Here is a 26,870-nt window from a genome sequence, read left to right as displayed (position 1 = left end):
ATTTAGGAAGCAAGCAATTCCCAAAGCTACTCAACCAACAGAACTCCTTTCTCAAAGGACGTCTTGTGAGATCAGAGTTCTGAGGAGCATGTATCAGGAAACACTGCTGCATTTGTTAATTAACAGCAAACAATAGCTGAAAAGATTCCACATTAACCTTGCCACTACCTATATTTCACTGCCAGCAAGTCAATGTATACAAACTATAAACAGTTTTTATGAACACATAGTGAGCATTAAACATAAGATTCATTAGTATGGATGCTCATGTATATTAACCCTGTATACCTCGCTGTATTTTAAAGGTAAATAACAGTTTAATATCAAAGGCTAGAGAACATCTTAAAATATGGTTTCTTTTCTGTGTAAGCAAAAATATCTGATAAAATATAAAATACCTAAACGTTCAAATAAAAATGTAGGCTTATTGGTAGTACCCAACCAAAAAAACAGTCAAAGTACAGGAATAGAAAACTTATAAAAAATTAAAATATCCAACTACTAAAAATTTTTTTCACTCAAACTAACGATCAAAGAAATGCAAAGTAAACGAAAGATAACTTCATCAGATGAGCAATGACACGTGCACGCATTTGGGGGGGTGCATGTGTGGGTGTGTATCCAGTGCCGGTAGTGAGATGGTAAAATGGGAACTCTCATTCACTGATGATGTGAGCCAATGTTACTACCTGCTAAAAAATTGTGTCCTCCCCAAATCTGTAGGTTGAAGCCTTAACACCCCCACAATGTGACTGTGTTTTAAGAGAGGGCCTTTAAGGAGGTGAGGAAGGCTAAATGAAGTCATAAGGGTGGGTGCCCAATCCAACAGGCCTGGAATTCTTATAAGAAGAGTAGGAGACATCCAGACATGTCTCACTCTACACTTGACAGAAAGGGTCATGTGAGGACACAGCAAGAAGACACCATCTACAAGCCAGGGAGGAAGGGCCTCATCAGAAACCAACCCTGAGGGTGACCTGATCCTGGACTTCCAGTCTCCAAAACTGTGAGAAATTTCTGTTTAAACCACCCCATCTGCAGTATTTTGTTACAGCAGCCCAAGCGGACTAATACACTATCTTTCTAGAGAGTAGTTTGGGAATATCAATGAAGCATCTTAAACATCCCATAACCTTTGATCTTACAATTCCACTCCTAGATGCTTCATGTAGGGAAATAAGAGATTTACAAAACAGTAGAGCAGTGTTGTTTTTAGCAAAGAAATACTGGGAACTAAATTTTTGGTAATTTGGAAATGGAATACACAGACACATCTTACTATACACATACATACACAGAAAGAGCTGAGAGGGGACTCATTATATAGAGAGTTACTAGTGGTCAACAGCAGCTATTTCTGAAAGTAGGACCAATGATAATTTTTATTTTCTTCATTATACCAGCATGTATTTTCCAGATTTTCTGCAATGAACATTTAGGTATTGGGCCATTTGTAACATTTTTAAGAAATGGCAAATGTTTTTTAAATTGTTTTATCTTTCTAAATAAAAGCCAGAAAATGGCATACAGAAAGGTTACCAACTATCCAAGCACTTTCTACTATGTAAAATTCAAGCCCAAAAAAGGAGGCAGAAAACCAAAGACAGTCTAGCCAGAAAAAAATTCTTCAATAACAAATTATTGTTTAACTATTAAAAATAACATAACAAAACACTGGTACATTCACGTTTCTTATGCATCCTCAATTACACAAGGTTAAATAATTTAGGAAAAATAACACTGGAATTTTCCTTACTTACCAAAACAATAGTAGTATCTTTAACATGCAGACCAAACACACTTCAGAGCTTCATTCAAGAACACACATACAAATTAAACAGCATGTTATTCAATTTATCTATTATAGAAAGGGCTAAGTTGGCCCTGATGAGATTTGATTGTTGGTTTCTAGGGAGAATAGATAGAGTCTTTATGTGAAGCTGATTCTTAAGTCATTAAGCTATACCCTCTGGCTATTATTATTCTCAATAAGTAATAGTTGCCTGTGACTGTAGATATCTTTAGATACATATTCATGGTTCATATGGGTGGTTCAGAAAAAAACTAATACTTTTGAGATGATCTCATGCAGGGAAGTGGAATATCTGAAAATGATTATAAATAGACTGTATAATAAGTTCTTACCTTCATTCCTTTTAACCTGTCACTAACTACTCCAGACAGAAAAATAATCGAACTCTCTAGAGAAAGGCACCAAGGAATGGGTGAGCATAGATGTCACCTTCCTAACAGAGGCAATGCCACTTTCTCCAGAGACACCAATCCCAACTTTCATTCACACACTTAAAAGACTGCCTAACTAAACAGATGGTATCATAAACAGAACACTGGCAAAACCCAGAAATTACAAGGAGGAAGGCCAGATTACCAATAAAACAGTGATTCACTTTTTGAATAACTAAGTGACTATAAAACGACTATAAGAAATTTCATGATGTCAAAAGCATTTTTATCTCACGTGGTTTTCTCCTTTCACATACATATTCCCCTAGATTCTTGTACCTTTTTATCGTCCTATTTTCCTCGGGTTACAGGGAGTGGTTCATACAGTCTTAAACTGTTCTGTAGCCTAATTATCTCTTTCTCTCGTGATTTCCCCATGCTCGATTTAGAAAGGAAATTGGAGGGAGAAAAGTAGCACACAAGAGGAAGAGAGGTGATGCAAAAACAATGAAGATAACAGAAAGAGCAGGAAAATGACACATGGAAAACTGCTCCGCAGCATTAACAGCTGTGGCCAAAGGGGGAAAAAAGGACTTTGTGTTCACACATGTGTAGGAAATGCTAGATTTGAAAAAGGTTAAACAAACTTCTTCATGGCAGGACTTCTCAGAGCTTTCAGCACTCGAAGGTAAATTGGAAGTGTCAAGGGCAGGAGTCAGTATCAGCATTTCCCAAATCTATTCAAACACAAAACCTTGTTCTGCGTATTGTTTATTTACAAATCCTGGAACAATGTTTGGTAGAAACCAACTTGGGAAATGATGTGCAGGGTCAGAGTGACGGATAAGACTAAGTTTCAAAGTACAAAGAACCTAGAAGCGAAAAACGAAGAACTAAGCAAGTTTACTTAATTCAGTTGACAAAAGGATCTCACTGACAATTCTTAAGCAGGAGGAGTCACGTAATCAGAGATGTATTTTGTACTCTGAAATCTTCCCCTGATACAGATTCTCAATAGTGGGAGTTCATAAAATTACAGATGCTCAGGATTGGAAGGGACCTTTAAAAATCACTGAAGTTGATGCTGAATCCCTTCTACTAGGTCCTTGCTAATTAGTTGTCCAGCCTGTCTGAATTTTTCCAATGATGGGGTACTCACTACCTCCCAAGGCTGTCTACTCCACCTGTGGACAAGTTAAAAATGCTCCCTCATGCAAAAAGCTACAATGTGCTACCTTATAGTTTCCAAAAACCGTTTCTAGGTCTAACTTTTGTTTTTGTAGTCAGACTGAACAAGCTGATTTCCTCTTCTGTGTGACAACCTTCCAGATATTACAAGGCAGCTCTCATGCTCCCATCACAATCACCACAGTCACCACCAGACCTCCCAAACCTCCCTCTTTCGGGCTCCCCTTCACTCACCCTTCATTTAACACTTTTCTTGAAGAACTGTGTAACACTTATATCTACCTCTGGTTATATTATTTCTTTCCTTCCACCTTTTTTACACATTCTTTTAAACCAGAGGTCAGCACATCCTTTCAGTGAAGAGACAGTAAACAGTAAATACTGCTGGCGTGCCAGACCACACGGTCTCTCATAGCTACTCGGCATAGGCAATGAATGCATAAATGAATGCGCCTGGCTGGGCTCCAATAAACCCTACCTACAGATACAAAAATCTGAATGTTGTACAACTGTCACATGTCACAAAAATAGTCTTTTGACTTTCTTCCAACCATCTGAAAATGTAAAATTCATTCTTGGCTTGCAGGCCATACAAAAACAGGTGAAGGGCTGCAGTTTGCAAACCCCGTTTTAAACCACAGACTTTAGATCGACTTTAAACAAACTGTGCTGCCTTGGTTTTCCATATCTTTTTAATGGTTTATGATTCTATTCAATGCAAAGTCACCCAAGTTTCAACTTTTGAATACTAGGACATGTATCTCTACCTTTATTTAATAAATGATGGGCTGTCTGCAGTAAGTGGTGCTGCCCCGTGCCGTGTCGTGAATATCAATCACGCCGGGCACCAAGTCCAAACATCCTTTGCCCCAATACTCAGCTTCAAAGCATCAATTCAAAACGCACAAAAAGCATCAGCAGACCTGAAGTGACTTATTGAAAGAGATTAAAGAGACTCCACATTACATTTCCTATGTACTAGAATCCTAAACACTAAGCCTGCCTAAGTCTGAATGACATAAGGTCTGTGCCCATTATGGTTGAAAGTCAAAAGCAGGTAAATGAACAAGGGCAAAAAAATTAATAAATAAATCGCACTCCATATTTGTGCCTCTAAACTTGTAGGAAGTACTACAAAGTCAGAATTTTCTTCTATAGTTCTTAGTAAAATAAAATGGGTGTTTTTTCTCCTTTGCTCTTTTGTAAGCTCCCTATATTTTACCTCCAGAATTGATTCCTTCAACTATATATTCTGTGGTATATTTCCTAGGTTCTTTGTCACTTTGGAACCTGTATCATACTAACAAAAAGCGATGGCATTCTATACTAGAATTTCAGGGCCCAAGTACATTGGCAGTTAGATGGGAGTTAGTATTCTAATAAATATATCCTATATTTCTTAAACAAGTATCAAATGTTATAATGCTTTTACCTAACTGCTGCTGCTTAAACATCGTTATTTGTAAAATGTTACATCACCTCCTCACAAGATAACACATAAGCATAAATACATAAAATGAAGTCCTGTTAGTGAATTTATCATATTTCAGGTTGTTAGAAGTGTTCAGTCTTAAATCAAACACTACAGATGCTAATAAAACACATGATATGTACAACTGGCTACTCAAACTTAGTAAAAACAAAAGCTGCAGGGATTATAGCTAAGTAAAGTCTATCATTAGAAAAAGGTACATAAAAAGAGAAGAAAAGTAATGAAAAGAAAAAAGAACTCACATAGAAAACAAGCTTATGGTTACCAAAGGGGAACGAAACGAGTGGAAGGAATAAATTAGGAGTTTAGGATTGACATACACGCACTACTATATATAAAATAGATAAACAACAAGGACCTACAGTATAGCACGGGGAACTATAGTCAATATCTTATAATAACATACAATGGAAAAAATCTGAAAAAGAATGTGTGTGTGTGTGTGTGGATATGGATAACTGAATCACTTTACTGTATATCTGAAACTAACACAACACTGTAAATCAACTATACTTCAATTTAAAAAAAGAAAAGAAAAAAGAACTCAACCCTGTTGCTACATTTCTTCACATTCTATCCAAATCTGATCCAACTTCAGGGGTCTATGAGAAAGAAGCAAACTAAAGTACAAAAGTTCCATGATATTATGCTGATCCGTTTAGATCTAACCATTTGAACTTGAAGGTTAAGAGAGCAGTAGTAAAAAAAATGATTCTGGGGCAGATGATATATTAGCTAAGGGAAGAAAAAAAAAAAAGAGGAGGAACATAGAAAAGACAGAGACAGAAATTTGGGAATGATCAGCCTATATGGTAATTGAGGTTAGACATGACCCTACTTCCACAGAACAGTATTTCTAAAATGTCAGTCTGACCATGTCACTGCCCTGGTAAAATCTTTCAGTGACTCTCCGTTTCCCTTAGAATAATGACTGAAGTTCAATACAGGGGACAAGGCCCTTCGTAATTTGCCAGCTATTTCCCCATCGTCCAGTACTTCCCTACTCATGCTCGACCACACCAACTTGCTTGCAGTTTCTGCACATGTTGTGCTTGTCTCTACCTTTGCATATGCTGTTTCTACAGTCTCAGGGCCAACTCATTCCTAATCTTTCAATACTCAGTTCCAAGAAGGACCTCTTCCGTGAAGCCATTGCTCTGACATAACCCTTAAGGCAAAGTTAAGCATTACTTCTCTTTTTTTTTTTTGGTTATTTTATTTATTTTTATTTTTAAATTATTTTTAATTGAAGTATAGTTGATTTACAATGTTGTGTTAATTTCTGGTGTACAGCATAGGGATTCAGGTATACATATATGTATATTCATTTTCATATTCTTTTTCATTACAGGTCATTACAAGGTATTGAATATAGTTTCCTGTGCTGTACAGTAGGACCTTGTTGTTTATCTATTTTATAAGCACCACCTCTTCTATATATACCTCCATATAGGACCTTTTTCAAAATTAAGGCTGAAAAGGGACATTTTAGTTTCTCAATCACTTGAGGAAATAAACATAAATATATTTTAATATTTTAATAATTCTATAGTCAAGAAAACCCGTAATTTTACAGTTTATTATTTTATGAATAATGTATTAATTCATATTCTCACATTTCATTAAGAATGTACTGCTGTAAAATATCATTAGCTGTTATCGCATAATTAAGGACTAATACACAAAATAAAAAATCATGAATGGACTTCTTTATAAAATTTCCTAGGCTATGTTGCATAAGCAATAAAGTGTTATTGTGACTACAGAATAGGTTGGAAATTTTTGACTTTGACTTTCAGTTTTTTAAAATGTCTATAAAGAAAATCCTTCTCTGACTGGACAGATAATTTATAAACTATCCTGTGCTGAACTAAGAACTTAGTTAACATTTTCTATTACTGACAAAAAGGGAAGCAAGCTAATAAAGAGCTATAGCGATATTTTCTTAAAAAGTATTTTTTCCTCCTACCATTCTAATGAGGAATGTCATTTTCTCAATTTTAAATAAGGAGCACTATCATTAATAATAAAGTTGTAACCTGAAAACAAACAGCAATAATATGAAATTTTTATTACATTGTATACAATAGTGTGTGATTCTCTCTCTGAGATACTACCCACAAAATTCATTTAAACTACTACAAAAGGCAGGTTAATTATAATAACTAATTATGAATACTTTGATTCAACTGTCAGGGACAAGGCCACAGGCTATGCACACATAGCTTCTTGAGCTACAGGAGAAGGAAAAAAAGGCTCCGTAGAGGCTAAAAAGCAAGAATATTTCTTGACTAAAATTAAAAGTCAAAGCAACCCTGCAAAGGAAGCAGTAAATGATTATATCAAAAAAGTTTTTTATCTCAGAGAATTAAATTCTGCTTTTTCTCCTTTAAGTACTTAAAAGAACCTAAGCAGGTCCAAGGAATTACTTGGATATTTTCCAAATGTCCTTTCCAGTAAACTTCTCAGAGTCTTCTCAAATCTCCCAGTCATGTTAGTCTGTCACTAAATGAACAGAGAGAGGACCCTGACATTCACTCCCTAAAAGGAATGACAAGAGAATTAATGAGCTAATGTTGGTAAAAGGATTGGTAAGCATTATATGAAAGGTACTATATAAATACAAAGTATTATCTTTTCCTCTTGCAGTCATTTGGCAAAGGTCCTTTTAATTCTGATAGTTTCTGAATGTCCTAAGACTAAGACCCCATCACACTTTTTTCTTAGAAGGAAAATGGTAGGGTGATTCATGTGCTCTGAGCTTAAAAATCTAAGCTGATCATACCCTTCCTACTTGCTTATGTAGTTCAATAGAGACTGATTACTTACTTAAAGACCACACAAGTTCTCAGAGAAAGAAATCACAATCTTTTTAGCACAGAGAAACGAACTAGAACTCATTTTCTCTTTTGTATAGCCAGCATTTTTAAATGAAGAAGAGCCTCAAAGAAATCGTCAACCTTTAGCTGAAGGCTTTCAAAATGAGGCACATTCACAAGTGGAGGTTCATGCCTTTAAGCACTTTAAGACTGTTAGCTAAGTCAGAAGCAATGAATTCAGTACTTTTGAGTTCTCCAAATAAAATGTAACTACCAAGGTTTCTATTTTTTTTCTAAGTATTTCACACTACTTATTGGTGTCTCTGGGAAAGAGTCATCTTTAAACAAGATTATGTTTTTAAAGATAGCTTCTTTAGTAAGCTAAGTTTAAAGTTTAATCATAAATAAAATTTTAATTTGAACACAATGACACACTCACATAATGAATCAAATTACATCTTCTGTATTTCTAAGATAAGGTTTCTCAATGAAACAAATTATTTCAGTTTTGGAAATCACAATGCTTCTTTCAATGGGGAAGTTTCACTTCCTAGGTTGTGAATATGATTCACTACACAGGACCAATTATTTAAAATGAGTGGGGCAAAGAGATCATCGAGGAATAATAATAATAATCCAGTTCTTTAATTCCCTAATGATTTATATTATCATGAAATATTTCAAAAAGATGGTCTAAATATATGCATGCATATTTTAAAATATATTACATATAATGTAAATCCAGAAATATAAGCAAAAATTATCCATTAACTAGGAGGGAAATAAAAACAATATGGTTGAAAAGTTAACAAATAAAACTCTGGATTAAAGTATTTAATATGAAATAAACTATTAATATGTTTTTCAAGATTCTTTAGAAATCATAAATTCCACCTTCCAGAACATAATAAAGGACAGAAATGTCTTCATTTTTAAGAGACAAAAGTTTCATTTTGCAATCAAGTATGTAGTTAGTATCTGTTCTTTGGAAACATGTATTAGAGATTTAAACCTCTTGGTGAAGAAAGAGGTAAATGTTTTGTAGGAAGAAGATGGAGGAAAAAAGGATTCTTTACACAGGAGTTCAGAGACATCTAGTGGTTGTTAAAAATATACTGGGTTTTCTCCTGGAGAATGAAATAAGGTTATAGAGTTCTACAGTCATGTTCCTATTACAAATAACATAAGATTTTTTTGCACTTTCTGTTTCAGCCTACTGTTTCAGTTTAATGATTCCAGAAACTGAAAACAGCATTAAACTCTCAACCTTTTAAAAATTAGTAAAATATCACTGAAAGAATACTCAAAATTCAGCAAATGTTCTATCACATAAAAGGGCATGTATGATCTAAAAAGATTCATCAACAAATGCAGGTGGGCATTTGTCTTTTACAAGCTGTTGGTGCTGCTCTAAATTAGATCATTATACACATAAAACCCCAAATGGCTAAAAAGTTTAAATGAATGGCTTTTGAAAAGAGTTCCCTGCTAAACATGGTGATAGATGCACTGTACTAGAAGGCACCTTAAAAGGCCAACTAGCTCACTGCCAAAGTCTTCAGACCATCAAAATGGAATCTCATTTTCAAAGCTAATAGAAAAGCTATTTTACATTGTTCTTCAACGATCTATTTCAGTGGACCAAAGAACCCTGTCAAACAACTCTGCCCTACATCCAACTTCAGCCCTTTATGCTACAGATTAAGTCTTAGCTTTTTTACTCTTTCCTCAAGTCTTCCTCCTGTATCATATTAACAAATACACCTCTTCATATTCTTTTGTACAAATATAGCACTTTACATTTATCCCTATTAACTGTCATCTTGCAAGGGAGATTCAACTGACCCATCATTCCAATTTCTCCAGTTCCTTTTGGATTTTTGATCCAAAGTATTTGCTACCTCTCCCAGCATTATGGATTCCATAAACTTGATAGACACATTGTAAAACCATCAAAAACTCTAAAGTTGTATTAAAATTTTAAGAAATATCTGATCTCGCAAACGTTCACCAAAATTAGCATCCCAGTACAGCAACTCAGATTTTTTCTTTTTATTCAACTTGAACTGAAAATATAAAATGGGTCAAACAAAATATTAATAGCCATTCCTTCACATCTCGAACTTTTGGCCAAGAAAACTTTTATGATAGACAGAAACTACTTAAGAAAAATATCCATTGTTTGGATTGTTAGTTTCTGGCTACTTTTAATGTTTAGGCTGTATAAATCTATTTCTATCTTAATTACCTCAGCTGACAAAAGACTGACGATGCCAACATTAAAAACGTGTTGCATTTATTCCAGTATCATCAAGAACACTGCTAAGCAGCACTAGGATTTAACAGGAATACAATTCATGTTAGAAAGTAACAGGGTAAATTGCATGAAGCAAAAATAAAATCCCTTCTACTTAATTATTCTCTGTCTCATAACATTCTTATAAAAATTCAACTTTAGCAACAATTCCTTCTCATTAAAAATAAATCCTTAAGTTATTCACACAGTCTCAAGTACCACCTGCTTAATTACAAAGGGGAAAATGTGCCTTTCAAGTGGAGAGCTCTGGCGGTCCCCATTTCAACTAAGTGATCAAACTTAGCATCACCAGGAGTGTGACAACCTAACATAATGTGCCTCCTGATGTGATGCAGTAAGAAGTATACATCACTTATTTCGCATTCTTGCCAAAAATGCTTAACCTAAATCTAATAAAGTGCAAACAATGAGATAAATGTGGAACATTCTACAAAACAAGCCTGGGCACCTTAAAAAAGTCACTGTTGTGACAAACAAAAAGTTGTAGACTGAAAGAGACTAAAGAGACTGAACCAAATGCAATATGTGAAACTTAACTAGATCATCAATTTTTAAAAAACAGCTATGAGAGACACTTTGGGAACAAGTGGAAAATTTTATACATGGACTGTACACTAGATGACATTACTGAATCAATGTTTACAATTTCAGGTAGGATAATGGTATTGTGGTTATGTAGGAGAATGTCCTTAATTTTAGGAGATAAATGTTGAAGTGTTTAGAGGTGAAAACTCGTGATGTCTGCAATTTACTTTCAAATGATTCAGAAATACAGATCTGAATATTAATAAGTATAAAATACAGACTTATATTTCTGAATATAGATATGTTTCTGTATTTCTGGATATAATATATAGATTCTATATATAGATTATATGTATGTATGTTTAAATATATATATCCATATGTTGGTGGGAGGAGAAAGCCAATGTAGCAGAATGTTAACAATCAGAGAACCTAAATGAAGAATATATGAAACTTGATATTTTTCAAAATAAAAAGTTGGAGGAAATCAGTAAGAAAAGAATACATACCATGGCAGTTCTAGACTTGATAAACCAGTCAAATCTAAACTGAGGAGCATTCCGAACACACTGTCTTAATTCTTCATACACGTTTTCTCTATCAAAGCCCATTTTGTGTAACATACAAATCAAGAATCTATCTTCTTCCTCAGTATAGTTCTTTCCTTTGCTGGTTCCATACTGAATACGTAACTGATGAAATGGAGCCTTGTATCTTGCTATCTGTGGATTTAAACAAAACAGTGCTTTTAACTAAATGTGCAACAATAATAAATCAAAGCTAATTCTCATTTAATCATCAATTAAAACAATCTATTGGTAATTTGACAACTATGAAATATAGTACTTTGGCATCCAGGGCTTTCTTGATACTGATCCTTCGTTGAATTCTTGCTTCTCCACGTTCAATTTGAGCCATAATTTTCTCAATGTCCTGTAATTCATTGCAACGTTCCCAAAATACAGCTGAAAAACAGAATTATTACTTTATAATTCTATCATCTTAAGCAAATGAATCCAAGGAACTGAAGAATAAAGAATTAACAGGAAAGGAAGGACACAGTGAGCTTACACTGTATTTAAGTGTAAATTTAAAATTAAGATTCAGACTCATCTGTATGACATATGTTCAATTATGAAATAACCCTAAGGGGTAATAAATGAGGAGTATTAAATACCTCTTTTCATTTAAAAGTAAGATCTCAACAAGATTTTAGGTTAGTGATTTTCCTTTCATAAAATATTATGGAGTTTTTAATTATCCATCCCAAATGACTTGAATTTCAAAAGATATTACAGATACTGATTTAAGCTATGCATATATGTTTGGTGCCTTCTATATAATGTTTGAATAAAAGTATAAAGTGAAACAGAAGAGAGAGTGGTCATATGAACTTAGAGAATATAGCTTCCTAGTAGCAGAAAGAGAAATGAAATCATTATCAACAGGACAATCAAACTTCCTATAAAGCAGCAATTTCTACTGAAACTGTTATTTCACTTTTGGAACCACTCATTATTCTTACAATATTTCCAGTGACATATAGCTTGTTGTTTAAACTTACTTGGAATAGCCTTTTCTCTTAAAAAAAAAAAAAAGCCAAATCACCCAAATTTTATAAATGAGCTAAATAATCTGGCTGCATTAATATGTCACATCTTATGACTTGAGGGCCTTCTAATGATATATTCTACATTCTCAATTTTTTTTTTCATTTTTGGAGTCTACCAAGAAAGGAATGTTAGTACTCTGACTTTTGTAAGTTCCTGTGTTCATTTATTCATTTTCTCACTTATTCATTCAACACATATTTAAATGCTTCCTATGTATAAGATACTCATGAACAGCCAATGGTACATATTTCTTCTTTTACTGCAACTAACTACATAAATTCATTCAAATCTCCCCATCCTCTGTCACGGCCCCAGTTAAGCTGCCCCAAGCAGGAACATTTGACATGATACCCTTTTTAATCATTTTTTTTTTCTTGCAACTTCATACACACTGATGCTATCTTCCTTTTTCTACCTCTTGAAGAAAATTCTACTTCAGAAAATCTCTCTGCGCATATGCTTTTACACTCTTTTCATTCAACTCCTGCTGCTAAAATTCTCTATTTTTTCCCTCCTTAAGCCCCCAAATACCCTAAACTTACGTGATAAAGTCTAAGAGCAGTAGTAATGTTCCGCTGGTATCAAAAAAAAAAAAAAAGGACATTCATGGACTTGATCTTATGCTACACGAAATAAAAACTCAACATGATTAATCTCTAAAGTCCCTGGCAATCACCAGAAGACCTTGTCAGATTTTCAAAATAAAAAATATATGTATCTATTCTCTAATTAAACATGGATTTCTTCAAGCATTAGTGCTAAACATAGATTAAAAGTTGTACCTAGTCTGCGTTAATCTTTGGCATATTAGTACTGTAACGTTTCCTCCCTACTATTCTTCACTGCAAAAATAAGGAATTTCAGTTGTTAGGCGAAAAAGGCTTTGAGGGCTACATACCTTGTAACATTGCTTCTATGGGAAAAACTGCCCTAGATTCTATACAGCTGATACTCAGACTAAATTTGAGAGCTCAACCTAATTGGACTTGAGAAACTTCCTATGTTCTACATAAAGAAAACTTACTAGGAACATTTACTTATTTTTAATAAGATTTCTTTTCAGAAATCTGAAGTTGGATGCTCTGTGACATGGAAATTAGTATTAACTCCATGCACTTCAGCAGGTAATCTACTTCTGGTCAACACCAAAACCACAGCTGAGTAAGAGAGCAAGCTGATTCCAGGAGCAATCAACATATTTATTCAAGCAGTCTTTTTAGATCTATTCTAGTCTGCTTGGAGTTAATGGAATCCACATGACCTGCCTGGACCAAACTGGAATCCTGAGAGTATTTGAGGATCTAAAAGGGCCTGATTAGAATTCTCTATTTCAAGGACAACCTAGAAAGACACTAATTCAGTCCACTGAACTGAAGTCTCAGACTTGACTTGCCCAGAAGATGACCAAATTCCAGAGGTGGGAACGCGGGCATTTTACCAACGCTCATCCAATAGCTACCCTTGTTTTATGAGTGCTATACTTGGCTCTATTAGCCAACTAGTAAGGATGATAGCAATCTGTTTTGATGAATCTTAACTTTCCTAGAAATACAATTATATTTTATACTTTCACCTAAATTTTATTCATAAAAGTCTAAAAGTCTCTGAACAAAGGTACAATTAAATTGACACTAAAGAAAATACATAAGGTTACAATTAAACGCCATTTCTGAAGTATACAAACCTGAATACTCCATGACCTCCTCAGGGGATTTGCCTTCCACCTCTCGAGCTATGTTATCAATGTCATCTCTTCCATACTTCTCATTAGCTTTAATAAACTGGTTAAAATCTCGCTTAGTCCAGTTTGTGAATCCCTGTGAACAAAAAATTAAGCACCATCAACAAAGGTTAAATTAACAAATCAAACTATTGTTCTATTCAGTTCTATACAATGATACATTTAAAATAGTTTCAAAGGCTTAATATTTGCCTCCTTATAAAATCCCAGTTTTTTTATGATGGAATCAAAAGTTGAGTTGAGTTATTGTAAAAATAACTGCTTTTCTATCATGAAGACAAGGTACTTCTCTCCAGGTACTAAAAACTGACTTAGAGCTCCAATATACTGTGTAGTTTAAAATTCCATATTTTACAGATGCCTAGTACATTAAAATACAAATGCATTAAAATAAAAATGCCAATATAAATGCTGAAGTCCTGATACTCCAGTACTTTGTTTTTTTTTTTTTTTCACAGACCTGTCCCCATGTAAATTAAGAAAAAAATGTGGATACATTAAATCAAAAAAAATACATGAAGGGGAAAAAAAAGAGACTGCAGAAAAATTTTTGTAGCTCTTTATATCATTCTAAGAAACTGTGAATAAATAATTTCTGTTCAAATTATATTCATAAATAGAATGCCTATCAACAGAATTTTATTGGGCCCAATTTCTTTCCTAAAAGATAGAACAGTTCGACCAATCAGTGTTTTAAGTTTCTTTGGTATTTATTAGCATGCCTCTGAAGTCACAAAATCAAAAATTTGTTTTCCACTCCTTACTTCCCAAGCCACGTAAATGTGATACTCTCGACAGTGCAAAACTCTATCCCTAGCCTTTAGCTGATAAGGATTTCTGATGACCCCACATTTTGTTCCTTTGTACTCCCATGACTTTTTTAAAGATTAATAATTTAGGGCAGTAGAAAAAGATGATTAAAGATGACTTCAACTACTGGGAGGGGCAAAAAAACCTGATTTTGTTTATAATTACAAACTAAAGCAATTTCTCAGTTGAGACTATATTTTCACAGGAGGTTGTGCATTCATAATATACTGCAAGCCAAGTAACATTCAAAGACCATAACTTTATTTTTGTGTTCAGGAAATAAATTTTGAAAATAAAACATGAATATTTAAATGTTTTATTTTATTCTGTGGTAAGTCCTAATATTCAACCAGCTGCAATTATATTTTCAAACTAAACTTTGTCTTCCAGGCATTTGGCTCAAAAACTTATGAGTATAATTTATAAAAATTCATTTAATCAAATCACATTATAACAAAAAAAACCTATATAATAAATAAGATATAAATATAAAAACTATATTTCAATAATTAATGTGGAAAATTTCCTAGCACTGTGCTTTGCATATTGTTCAAAAGAATGTACTGAATGAATAAATCTTGCTGGCAACTTTATACACTAAGGGGGTATCATACTTTGGAAGTAAGCCACTCAAAAAACTCATTAAAGCAACAATGACCAAAAAGCATTAGTATGTTGTTCAAATGGAAATATTCCCTATTTAGTAACTATTTGCTTTTAACTATACAATGAGCATCTTAAAAAGTTTCAGAAATTTCTCATCATCATATCACAATTCTTTTCAAGAAAGGATATAAGGCATTTTGAGAATTATGAAATCATTCCATAAAGTTTAGTAGAGTATAATTTCAGAAGAGAGTTCATAATCAATAAAATAAATTTAAATTTGCAAGAATATGCTAGTAATTCTTGTCTTTCAGGATTCATATGTGGATGAACTGACCTTATTATGATTGATAAAATGTATGTCTTATTTCTAACAATTGACACTTATATTGTATATTCATGTATTTTCCATTATTTTGAAAAAAGTGTACTCTATAAAAGGGAGAAAAAATAGGGATATTTGGTCTAAATGAACGTTTACAAAATAGCCCTGATTTTGCTGGTGCATCCAATCAGGGTACCAGGCCCATACAACCAAAAGTAATGTGATCTATATTTTCTTTTCTTCTGTTGGTTGACTAAAAGTCCTTCAACCCTTAAAATATTTTACTTGTGTGAGAAGTTTTTCCTTTTCTTCAGTCTCTTCCGGTGTAAGAGGTTCAGCTCCATCAATCTTTTTCTGCTCCTCTCTTTGAGCCACAGCTGGATTTGGGATATCAGGATTCCGTGGGACCTAAAAACCAACAGATGTGTTATGAGTAATCTGTTGAAAAAAATTAATGAAGGGTGTATATACTCATATCAATATTTAGAGTTATTTCAACAGTAAACAAAATAAAGTCATACCAGAATGACACATGATCTTTTCCACATTTCTACCACCATGATATTACCAAAGTAAAACTGCTCTTAAATGTGCCACATGGTATTTTAGAGTTCAAAGCCCATTGCTAAGTGCCACATTATATTCTAGATTTAATTATACTGTGGAACAAAATATCCTAATAATATTGTAATATATGGTAATAATAATCATATGATTATCCCCAACATCAACATTATACAGTAAAATCTCAAGCCCCAGAAACAAACAGTTTGGTAGTGTGAAAAGAGCCCATATTCACCTGGCAATATAGACCAGGGCAGATAAGTGGCAATGCACCTGAAGATTGCATCCAATGCTCTGATCGGTTCAACGTGCAAAAAGAAAGGAGTGCTTTTATTGCCTGCCGGGGTATGGAAAGAGAGAGCATCTTCACATCAAATGCAAAGACCGAAAGAAGTGACAGAATAAGGAAGCAAAAAAAAAAAAAAAAATAAGAGACTATACATAAGAGGGAAGGGGTAAGCAGAGCACACAAACAGCTGTGATGGGACCCGCAGTCAAGGAAAAAAGACTAAGTAGCAGTGACCAACAGAAAGGATAATGTATACTATACAGCTGTGTATAGTATACAGAGCCGCAATACACTGACAACTGAGAAGAGAGCTCAAGTTCAAAAGACTGAGGACAGAAGCTCAGCTCTCCAAGGAAGCAAGCAGTCAGCCAGTCACCTGTTATCTCAAAACCGTAGCCCCAGGGACCTCAGTGTGTCACCGTGAACATAGACAACCCATACAGTTGAGCAGTATGGAGCAGCAGTCACTGTATGGAGTGACAGACTAAGTCACTTGGCGCAAAGCCTCACACCATTTCTATGTGCATCTGCAGTGACAGTGCAGCACGCTGATTTAAGAGGGCAGGTATATAACATGGATAGTACAGTTTATAGCATTCTGTTACATGTGAAAAGAAAAGGGTTGACAGCAAGCCTTCCACTATTTGGAATGCCCACCTATCATAAATGACTCATCCTCTGGGGGTATCAGACAGTCTGGGTTTTACTATAATGTAATTGTAATACATATTAGGGTACATTTCTCTCATTGTTATACCTACTTTATAGAGTTTGAAACTACAGCACTGTAACTTAAAAGTAAATATTTTTAAAACTATTGGATCCAATAGTTGTTTAAAAATAAAACCTATTAACTGGGCATAAAAAGGAAATACTGAAAAAATACATTCATTTGTATGTAATCATCAGTATCAGACAATCAAATTAGTAAGTATTGACTAAATGTCTATTTTATCCATAGCACTATGACAGGCAATCACTAGAATACAAAAGAAGTAGTGGACATGGTCCTTGCCCACAAAGAGCTCACAACCTAGTTGTGGAGTTCTGAGCTGCACTCTAAGAACTCTAAGGATTTGGGAAGATGGAGAAGAGAGAAAGAATATTCTAGACTGGAGCAGTATAAGCAAAAACAGTGAAGGCAAAACCAGGAAGGAGCATACAGGGTTTATGTTGAGAAGGGTAAGAAACCAGGCCAGGTAGAGACAATTAGAGGGCCTTCTGAAATTACACAGGAAGCAACAGCAAGCCATTGGAGATTTTTCAACAAGGGAGCAAAATGTCAAAATGTAGTGTTTTCAACTATAAGTCTTGTGCTAGATGGACTGAAGTGGGCTAGCAACTAGAGCCAAGAGTACCAGCTAAACTGTCATATTCTAGAAATGAGATATGATCACTTGGCCTAGGATGGTGGCAAATGGAAATGGAAAAGAAGGTGTAAATTAAAAAGGAAATGTAGTCCAGTGACACTCATGATTTAGAATAACTTTTTTCAATGGCTAAATTCCACTTTTAAATTACAAGCACACCAGCAATTCCATTCCTAACATATCTGTACAAAGACATTTAGGAGAATGCTTGCAGCAGCTTTACTCATAAGAGCCAAAACCCAGAAGACAGCCCAGATGTCCATCAACAAGAGACCAGATAAGCAAACTGTGGTATATCCTTACAATGGAATAGTACTCAGCAATAAAAAAGGAATGAACCACTGATAATGGGACAACATGGATGAATCGCAAAAACATTATGCTAAGTGAGAGAAGACTTACACATAATGTATGATTCCATTTATGTGAAATTCTAGAGAAAAAAAACTAATCTAAAGAGGAAAACAACACCAGAACAGGGTTGTCTCTGGGGAATGGGTATGGGGATTGATTGGGAAGATGCGCTTTCTGGGGTAACAGTAATGTTCTATGTCTTTATAGTGGCTTCCATTATGTAGGCATATGCATTTGTCAAAACTCATCAAATTGGTACACTTAAGATTTATATATTTCAATATATGTAAATTTTATCTTATAAAAAGAATCAAATATTGAACTATGGCTAATGATATGCATGGTGAAGTGTTTCCAGGTGAAATATACATATGTTTACAACTTTGAAATGCATAAAAAATAAGAGGGATATCCATTTGATAGAAGACTGGAGCAATGGACAAATAGGTAATAAAGTAAATAAATACAGTAAGATGCAAACTGGAGAACATATGTGGTATGTATATGGGTGTTTACTGTACAATTATTTCAACATTTTTCTCTGTTTGACATTTTTTCATAATAAAATGTTGAAAAAAAATCACAGATATAGCTTTAAAAGTTTAATATACCCCTTAAATTGCTGGCCTCAAGTTTTAATTGTAATTGAGGGAAACCTCTTCAATCTTAAGATATTTCTCTACCAAATAGCTTCAAACTTTCCACATCCAACAAAGCATAGTTTAACCAAATAAAATAATTTCATAAACATCTAATTTCATGCCAGAAAATGCATAATGTACCCACCCAAAATAAACTGTTTATTCCTATGTAGATATCCCCAATACTGAAAATTTCCCCCTTGAGCTTTAATAAAAGCAAAATTAGAATATTATATTACTAGATTTTTAGGAGCCACTGTAGACTACTTCTTCCACATCAACTGCTCATATTTTTAATACAGCAAAATTTTAGAATGACTTCATTGTTACGCTGACTATTTTCATTCTAAAAATTACTCACATAAATAGCTGCTAAAATTTTCAGAATTAGAAATGACTCAAAATTCCTAACTTCCTGTATCTCCTCCTACCAAAAAACTCCTTCTTAATATTTATTATTTTTAAAAGGTTTTTATTATTTTTTACCTCATGAAGTTTTTATCAGCTTTAAACTTCCTACAGTGATAGAGTGATTTCAAAGTGCTAAAGAAGAATTAAATAGACAAGCTATAGAACCATAGTACTAAACACAGACACGCAGAAGGTCTCTCAAGTACTCACACTGTGTCTATTACTGGTGGCCCCCAGCAACACTTAGCAGAGCTATAATATACAAGAAGTTCTCCTTCCAAGGAAACATCTCAATTATTACTTGGATTTCTGGTCAGATCCTAGGGAATTTGTGATTAAGAGATTCCATGGAAAAGTGAAAAACTTTTCTTGCTCTTGTTTCTTAGGAGTTTCAGCAAGCATTTCACAGAAATATGGAATATTGAAATAAATGTGACAACATACAAAATGAAAGCAGTAACCTTAAATCAGCTCGCTGTATTTTGAGTTTCACCACAGCAAAACAGGTGGCCCATGATGACACATTACCAAAACTCACAAAGATTACAGAACTTTCTGCATTTGTCAAATGTTTATACCCACCCCTAAAGAATTTTTTACTAAAGATATATGTTAGAATGTTCTACAGCTTTCTTCAGCTTCTAATATGGTAACTCTTTCACTTCAGGTCTTAGACTCAGTGGGATTTCTGGATACTATGGATTCTTTCAGTTCTGCAATTGAAATTTCAATTTAGTCACCTTCTTCCAATAGAAAGATTTTAATGAACAAGTGACTAAAAGCATTAAAGTAACTCCTTTAAGTCTCAAGAGTAATGGAGCTTCTGAATATGTCTAATTTGCAACAAGGTCGAAGCTTAGACAGCAAGGAAAATTGGCACATAATGCACTGCTATCCACCAAGTGGTTAAGGCAAAACAAACAAATACTTCTATCAGCCTCAAATAAAACAAAATTCTTTGATTCCACATCTTATTATCAGCAATATTGCTGTGACCTTGCTATGCTGAATACAGAGGGGAAAAAAACAAAATAGAGAATAAAAATGCAAATAAGCAGGCCTTGGGGAAAAATGCTATTTACCAATTGCTTCAGACCTACTGGGCCCCTCACCAGCCATGCTCCCAATCACTACAGAATGCGACGGTGGGGACTCAAAATGTACAAAAAGGTACCATGCACCACCGTGCTCCCAGCTACAGACAGCACCTCTCTCCCCTGGGCTAACAATCATTTAAGCAAAAAGGGGGAAAGGAGTCCCTTTTTGAGACCCTAACTGTGCATAGAGAATACCAGGAAACTCCACTACAGCAGTCCTGTGCATCTGAGAACAAACTATTGCTCCATTCACTTTGTGGCTCAGGTGAGTTTTCTGGAGGTTTAGTAGGGGGGAAAGTCAATGCTAGGTATGCTTGAGAAGATATGCCCAACACTTATCAGTATCACATCATCCTTTACAGGAAGCTTTTGCAGATGATTAACATGCCATGCTCATCTGTCTATACAGTCGGCCCTCCGTATCCGCGGGTTCTGCATCCATAGATTCGAGCAACCTCAGATCAAAAATATCCAGGAAAAAATTCCAGAAAGTTCCATAGAGCAAAACTTGAATTTGCCACACGTGGCAACTATTTACATAGCATTCACATTGTATTTATACCTATTTACATAGCAATTACACTGTGTTAGGTATTATAAGTAATAGATGATGTAAAATATATGGGCAGATTTGCATAGGTCACATGCAAATACTATGCCATTTTATATAAGGGGCTTGAGCATCCACGGATTGTGGTGTCTGTGGGGGCTTCTGGAACCAATGCCCCGCAGATACCGAGGGACAACTGTACTCTTAACTCAAACACAAAACCCACCCAATTCAAGCACCCACCTTAGCTCAGGTCTGTAGCCCCTGGTAAAGAATGGAAGAGACAAGGTTCAGAAAGAACCAACATCCATAACGTATTCTTCTTTGTCTTGTAAATCCTCAGCTAAGTATGCATACGGAGGGTCAAGGCAAGTCTTAAGACAATATAAAGGCAATGCAGGATGGGGCTGAGGAGAACACAGGGCTAGTTGTGGGGTGGTAGGGGCTCGACTCTCTTTCCATCCTCACCGCCACCACCACACTCTGAGCCACCACCAGCTCCTCATCTTCACCCTGAAGCAGCCTCCTGGCTGGTTTCCTTGGAGAAACTCAACATTCTCTGTATTGCAGGTAGTGATTTTTAAAAATGTAAATCTAATCAAACTCTACCACTTACAAGCTGTTTGATCTTGAATTAAATTACTCAGGGCAAATTACTGAACCTCTCTATGCCTCAGTTTCCCTACCTGTAAAATAGGTATGGAGGTCCACAGCTCCTAGGAGGATAATGAGCTAATCATTTTAAATAACTAAGAAGAATAAGCAACATAAGTAAGGACTAAATAAGTATCTGCTGTTATGATTTCATCACCCACCAAACCCTCTGCCTTAAAAATATCTCAAAGGTTTTCCTTTACTCTAAAGTTCAACCTAATTAGTATGACCTATAATTAATGTTCAGTGGTCCACATGATCCGACTCAACCTGTTCACCAGTTTCATCTCAGGTCATTCTCCTCCTCACCACTCCCGAGCAGCACTGGCCCTCTTTCAGTTTCTCAAGGGGAAATCCCCCTTCCTACCACAACATCTTTGTACCTGTGACTCCCCTACCTGAGTGCATCTCTCCCACACTTCACTTGGCCAATTCCTGTGCATCTTTCTTGATCTCAGCTTAAATGGTGGTCCTTAGGGTCCCCCTCCCTGATCTCCCAATCCACATTAGATACCCAGGTTACACTCCCTCGTAGCACCCTTTGTAAGCTCTGAAAACAAATAACATCTGTACTATCAGTTTAATGTCTGTCTCCTCTATTAGAATGTAGGTTTCATGTGCTGAGGAATGCTATCTGTCTTAATCTGCCAGTTTATCCTCCGAGCTTGGTATGGGACCTGGCACAGGGGGGCACTCAATAAATATGCATTAAATGAAAAACAGCCCTCCTTTCACCCTGACTCTCTCTTCTGTCACTCTTCTCGGGGAAGAGAGGAAGAGAAAACAGTAAGGTGCCATGGCGTGGGTCCCACAGCATCTTCCCTCTCCTCATTCATGCCTGTCCTCTCTTCTCACACCTTTCTCCTTCCTATCACCTTTCACAGCTGTCCCTTCAGCCCTCCCTCTCCTAAAGTTTCCTCTCCCCTCCATCTCCTTTCAGTTGGTCACCACCCAAACGTCAGGTAAGACCCCACCCCCAACCACAAACTGCGTGTAATGAAAGGCACTGTTTAGATTAAAATCAGAGCCAGGATGAGAATGTGGTGGGTACGGTATTATCACAGGGAACAGAATTTCAGTATCTCCAAAGAAGGAGCATAAACAGTTATATTAGCAGAGATGATCTGTTTATTGCTGCTACTTGACTACCACTTGGCTCACCTCCCAAACAACATGTCAAACCACTGTAAACACAGTCCTTATTTAGGACTGCAGAAAGAAGCAGGGTTATGTAACATGCAGAAATAGCCCAGAACGTCTGAGTGGAAAGAGCATAGCACTTGCACGCTGAGAGCCTGTGTTTGAGACCAGCACCCTTGGCAACTCTGTTAGCTACCTGACCTTGAACAGCCATTAAACCTCTCTGAACTTCAGTTTCCTCACCTACTATATGGAGGTGATAATAACGTCTATCTCACAGGGTTTCTTAGAAATCAAATGAACAATGTGGTAAAATATTTCTTCATTTATAAAATGCTCTACACAGATATTTGGTTGATTACTAACTGAGGTCTAACATTTCAATTTCATTCTCCTTTCAAGTCTCAGCAGTAACAGTTAATAAAAATAACAGAAATAATGACCTAAACTTAAAATTTTTTATAATCCTTAGTGAGTATATATATATACACACATATTTGTTTATCTCATGAAATCTTATTAACTACCCTATTAACTTTACCATTTTTATTTTACATCGTGAACCTGTAACTTGCCTGTTTCTTCTAACATATCGCTGTTTTCATTTTCTTTGAAACTGGTTTTATGCCTGGTCTCAATGTTCAACCATGGTTCACTTTACTCTTCTACAACTTCCTAAGAGGGATTTTATCCAGTCCTTTTGGTTAAATACACTCAAATTTAATCGTATTTCCTTAACCAGATTATAATTAACCACTTATATTCACTATAAGTCTCTTATTCTTATTTATATATATTTCCACTTATATTCACTCTAACTTTCTTGTCCCTATTTATATATGTCTAAACTTTGGTACATAAATAGCAAGCAAAGGTTTTTTGCTCTACTTCAAATGACAATTCTCCAACTCTGGACAAATAGTAGAAACACTCTAGAGATCCACTCGGTTCCAAAATACTAACTAACTAAATATCTTATACATGTGGAGCTTTTCTAGGCACATTACAGCTACTAATCAAAATAACTGGCTATAGTTCCACTTGTGATAAAGGTTCACAAAATACTGTTTAAAACGTAACTTCCAATTCATAAAATAGAAATCTTCATCAAGTTATAAGTGTTAATAGTTTTACAATTTTGTTCATACTATTGATTATTACACCTTTGGTCATCCTTTTCCATTCACTAGAAAGTCAATTTCACCATACAGAAATAACCTGGTATGCCCAATCTCTCCATGTGATAGCTTTAGTACAACAAACGTTAAATTTCACTCACTATAAATGATTCCTATCTACCTATATAAATACGAATTTTGAATTCCAAAAGGTCATTTTAAAATTATATAATTCATTATCTTGTTTATCATTATTTTAACACCTAAGTGATTGCAACCTACTAACCACCAACAGGGCTTCCATCAATCTATGAGCAATAAACACACAAATACTATTTCTGGGTCATTTTGAGGAAAATAATAAAAAATTTCCTATCACCTATAATACATTCACTTCTAATTAAACACATACCTGTTGTTCATTCTACATATTCTTTGAGCACTTGAACACTAGCATTATTAAAATAATATGTTATTATTACTATTTTGAAATATTGGACAATTCTCCTTTAATCCCATTTAGTGATGATGCTACTGGTGATTGGGCAGTCTGATGCTTTACTTCTAGTTAAACCTCCTCTTTGGTTTTAAAAACACCACTATTTTGATTTACTCTTAGGTTCATTCACATTAAAATGGAACGCTTCCTAGTCTAGTTCAAAAGATTATATTCGTTTAAAAGATTATGCTAATCTAAAAAACTGAAAAATTACCTTATAGCCTATTGTCTTCCTATAGTAAAGAATTTCCTTTTCAAGGAGCTCAAATAAGCGTGGTGGGAAAAATTGAAAATCCTGAACATTTGGCTGTTTTGGAGGTCGTGGAGCCTGTGGAGGAAAAAATGCATTATATATATATTTGTTTCTAGTATATGAAGTGAACATACTTATCTTTTTAAATTTCTTTTCTATATAGAAAAATAAATACAATGGAATCCATTTATATGGCTGAGCCATGTCAAGTACTTTTCTGTACTGTTGCTGTATTTTAGGGACTAAGATGTAGCATTAATATAAGGAAATCTCAATCAGAGACCATGTTACATGAGAATTCTGCTGTAGGACATAAACCCTGGCCTCATACTGTTTTACCTTTGGAATCTTTGGCTCGCTGACACGTAATGCCTCTCTGAAGTAGGCGTCCACTGCATAGTTCGCTTTGCGTTCTCGTTTGGGAGGTTCAATCCATTCCACCATTCCAAGCTATATACAGAAACAAGAATGAGGATTTTAATTACTCCAAACTGTTTTATAAAAGTCAAGCACATCAAGGTTGTAGAAGCGAGAGAAAATCAAAGCCATTAGGAAGAATCAAAACTTGCTTTATAAAACTCTAATTAGAAAAGGTACATGCACCTCAATGTTGACAGTGGCACTATTTACAATAGCCATTGTAATGACACTGAAATAACCCAAGTGCCCATCAACAGACGACTGGCTTAAGAAGATGTGGTATACAGATACACTGGAATATTACTAAGCCATAAAAAAGAATGAAATATTGGCATTTGCAGCAACGTGGATGGACCTAGAGAATATTATACTTAGTGAAGTAAGACAGAGAAAGACAAATACTATATGATACCACTTACATGTGGAATGAAAATAATACAAAGGAATCTATATACAAAACAGAAACAGACTTCACAGACAGAAAACTTATGATTACCAAATGAGAGAGGGAGGGAGGGAGGGATGAATTAGGAGTATGGGATTAACAGATACAAACTACTATATATAAAATAGATTAGCAACAAGGATTTACTGTATAGCACAGGAAATTGTGTTCAATATCTTGTAATGACCTATAATGGAATATAATCTGAAAAAAGTAACTGAATCACTTTATTATATACTCGAAACTAACCCAATATTGTAAATCAACTATACTTCAACTTAAAAAAAACTTAAAAAAAACAAAAGCAAAAACAAAAACTTACTTTATATGTCACAATTATACATACCAAATTCCAAAGCTCTGTACTGTATACCAAGTTTAGGTGCAAGAACAAGGATAGTTTTCTTTTTCTTTTTTTTTTTTTAAGTAATGGTGCCATTCCATTTGACCTTATCTGCAGGTTGTATTCTAACCTTGGTATATCAAGAGTGGATGATAAGCTAAGATGACTAGAATGGTCACAAACCTATAAATTCTCAGTGTCTAGAGAAGTAAAGACTAAAGAAACCCAAAATAGTGGCATCCACATATGTAAAAGCCTATCAAATAGGAAAAAATCATTTCTTTGTTGATTCATGAGATTAAAACCAACGTGGAAAGTCAAAGGGAAGTAGACTGCCACTCGTTTCTGAGAACCAGAGAACATAAAACAGTGAAATGAAATATCCTGAGAGGAGTAAGAGTCCCAACATGATCACATTCGAACAGAGGCTAGATAACTGTCCTAGAAGCTATAGGTGAGATTTCTTAATTACAAAAAAGGTTAGACTAAATTAAGGTCTCTTTTAACTCTAAGAGTCCATGAGATATACTCACATATAGTATAATGTGAGTTTACGTAAAATGAGAAATACCCAGAACAGTGAAATGAGTTCTGTTTTGTTTTTCCCCTCAGAAGGATTGATGTGAGATGATAGTAATGGAAAAGATATTTTTACATAACCAGTATTTTATTTGTCTCAATTGGGGTGAAAATAATAATAAATTAACTTTCTAGAAGTAATGTATTTGGCCATTTAACTTACACTTGTTTGAAAGTCTAGGTATTCAAATTTGAAGTATTAGAGGCCAATTAATGAACTTGCAAAAACAGAATAAATCATGCTGAATTACTTTGTTTCAGATAAAGTACATTAACACAAACTTATTCAGATTAATTTATTCAGAATCAGTGTCACTTATGACTTAATTCACAAAGTATGGTTATAAAGTAGTGCAACTGGTTCAACAAATCATATATGAAAATCTACCTCATTGTGCAGTTCCCATAATATCTATGAACAATATTCTTTCAGGTTTTCAATTCTCTTCAAAAGATAATATGAACTTATTTTAAGAACCTATCTAGAAAATACGGAAAGACATAAATATAATCTCAACTCAGA

General features: G+C 34.7%; 1 protein-coding gene across 7 annotated transcripts in view; it reads right to left on the bottom strand.

The window, feature by feature from the left end:
- Positions 1–1,741: 1,741 nt before the first annotated feature.
- Positions 1,742–26,870, bottom strand: part of SMARCA1 (SWI/SNF related, matrix associated, actin dependent regulator of chromatin, subfamily a, member 1) — a 60,884-nt gene continuing 35,755 nt past the window's right edge. For 3 of the 7 annotated variants that reach the window (XM_032474630.1, XM_032474634.1, XM_032474636.1), the window contains 7 exons: positions 24,900–25,010; positions 24,522–24,635; positions 15,906–16,028; positions 13,823–13,955; positions 11,372–11,490; positions 11,035–11,247; positions 1,840–1,908 (listed from right to left, as the gene is read on the bottom strand). In XM_032474630.1, coding sequence (XP_032330521.1) covers positions 1,855–1,908; positions 11,035–11,247; positions 11,372–11,490; positions 13,823–13,955; positions 15,906–16,028; positions 24,522–24,635; positions 24,900–25,010 — 867 coding nt within the window. In that variant the 3' untranslated portion in view covers positions 1,840–1,854. Of the gene's footprint in view, positions 1,809–1,839; positions 1,909–7,354; positions 7,406–9,964; positions 10,016–11,034; positions 11,248–11,371; positions 11,491–13,822; positions 13,956–15,905; positions 16,029–24,521; positions 24,636–24,899; positions 25,011–26,870 lie in introns of those variants that run through there. The other 4 variants (XM_032474633.1, XM_032474635.1, XM_032474632.1 and 1 more) reach the window with 4 other exon arrangements.

This window comes from Camelus ferus, chromosome X, assembly GCF_009834535.1.
Source record: "Camelus ferus isolate YT-003-E chromosome X, BCGSAC_Cfer_1.0, whole genome shotgun sequence".
In the NCBI taxonomy this organism is placed as follows: Eukaryota; Metazoa; Chordata; class Mammalia; order Artiodactyla; family Camelidae; genus Camelus; species Camelus ferus.
Note: the sequence above shows the minus strand (reverse complement) of the source record. Positions and strands in the feature narration are given on the sequence as shown.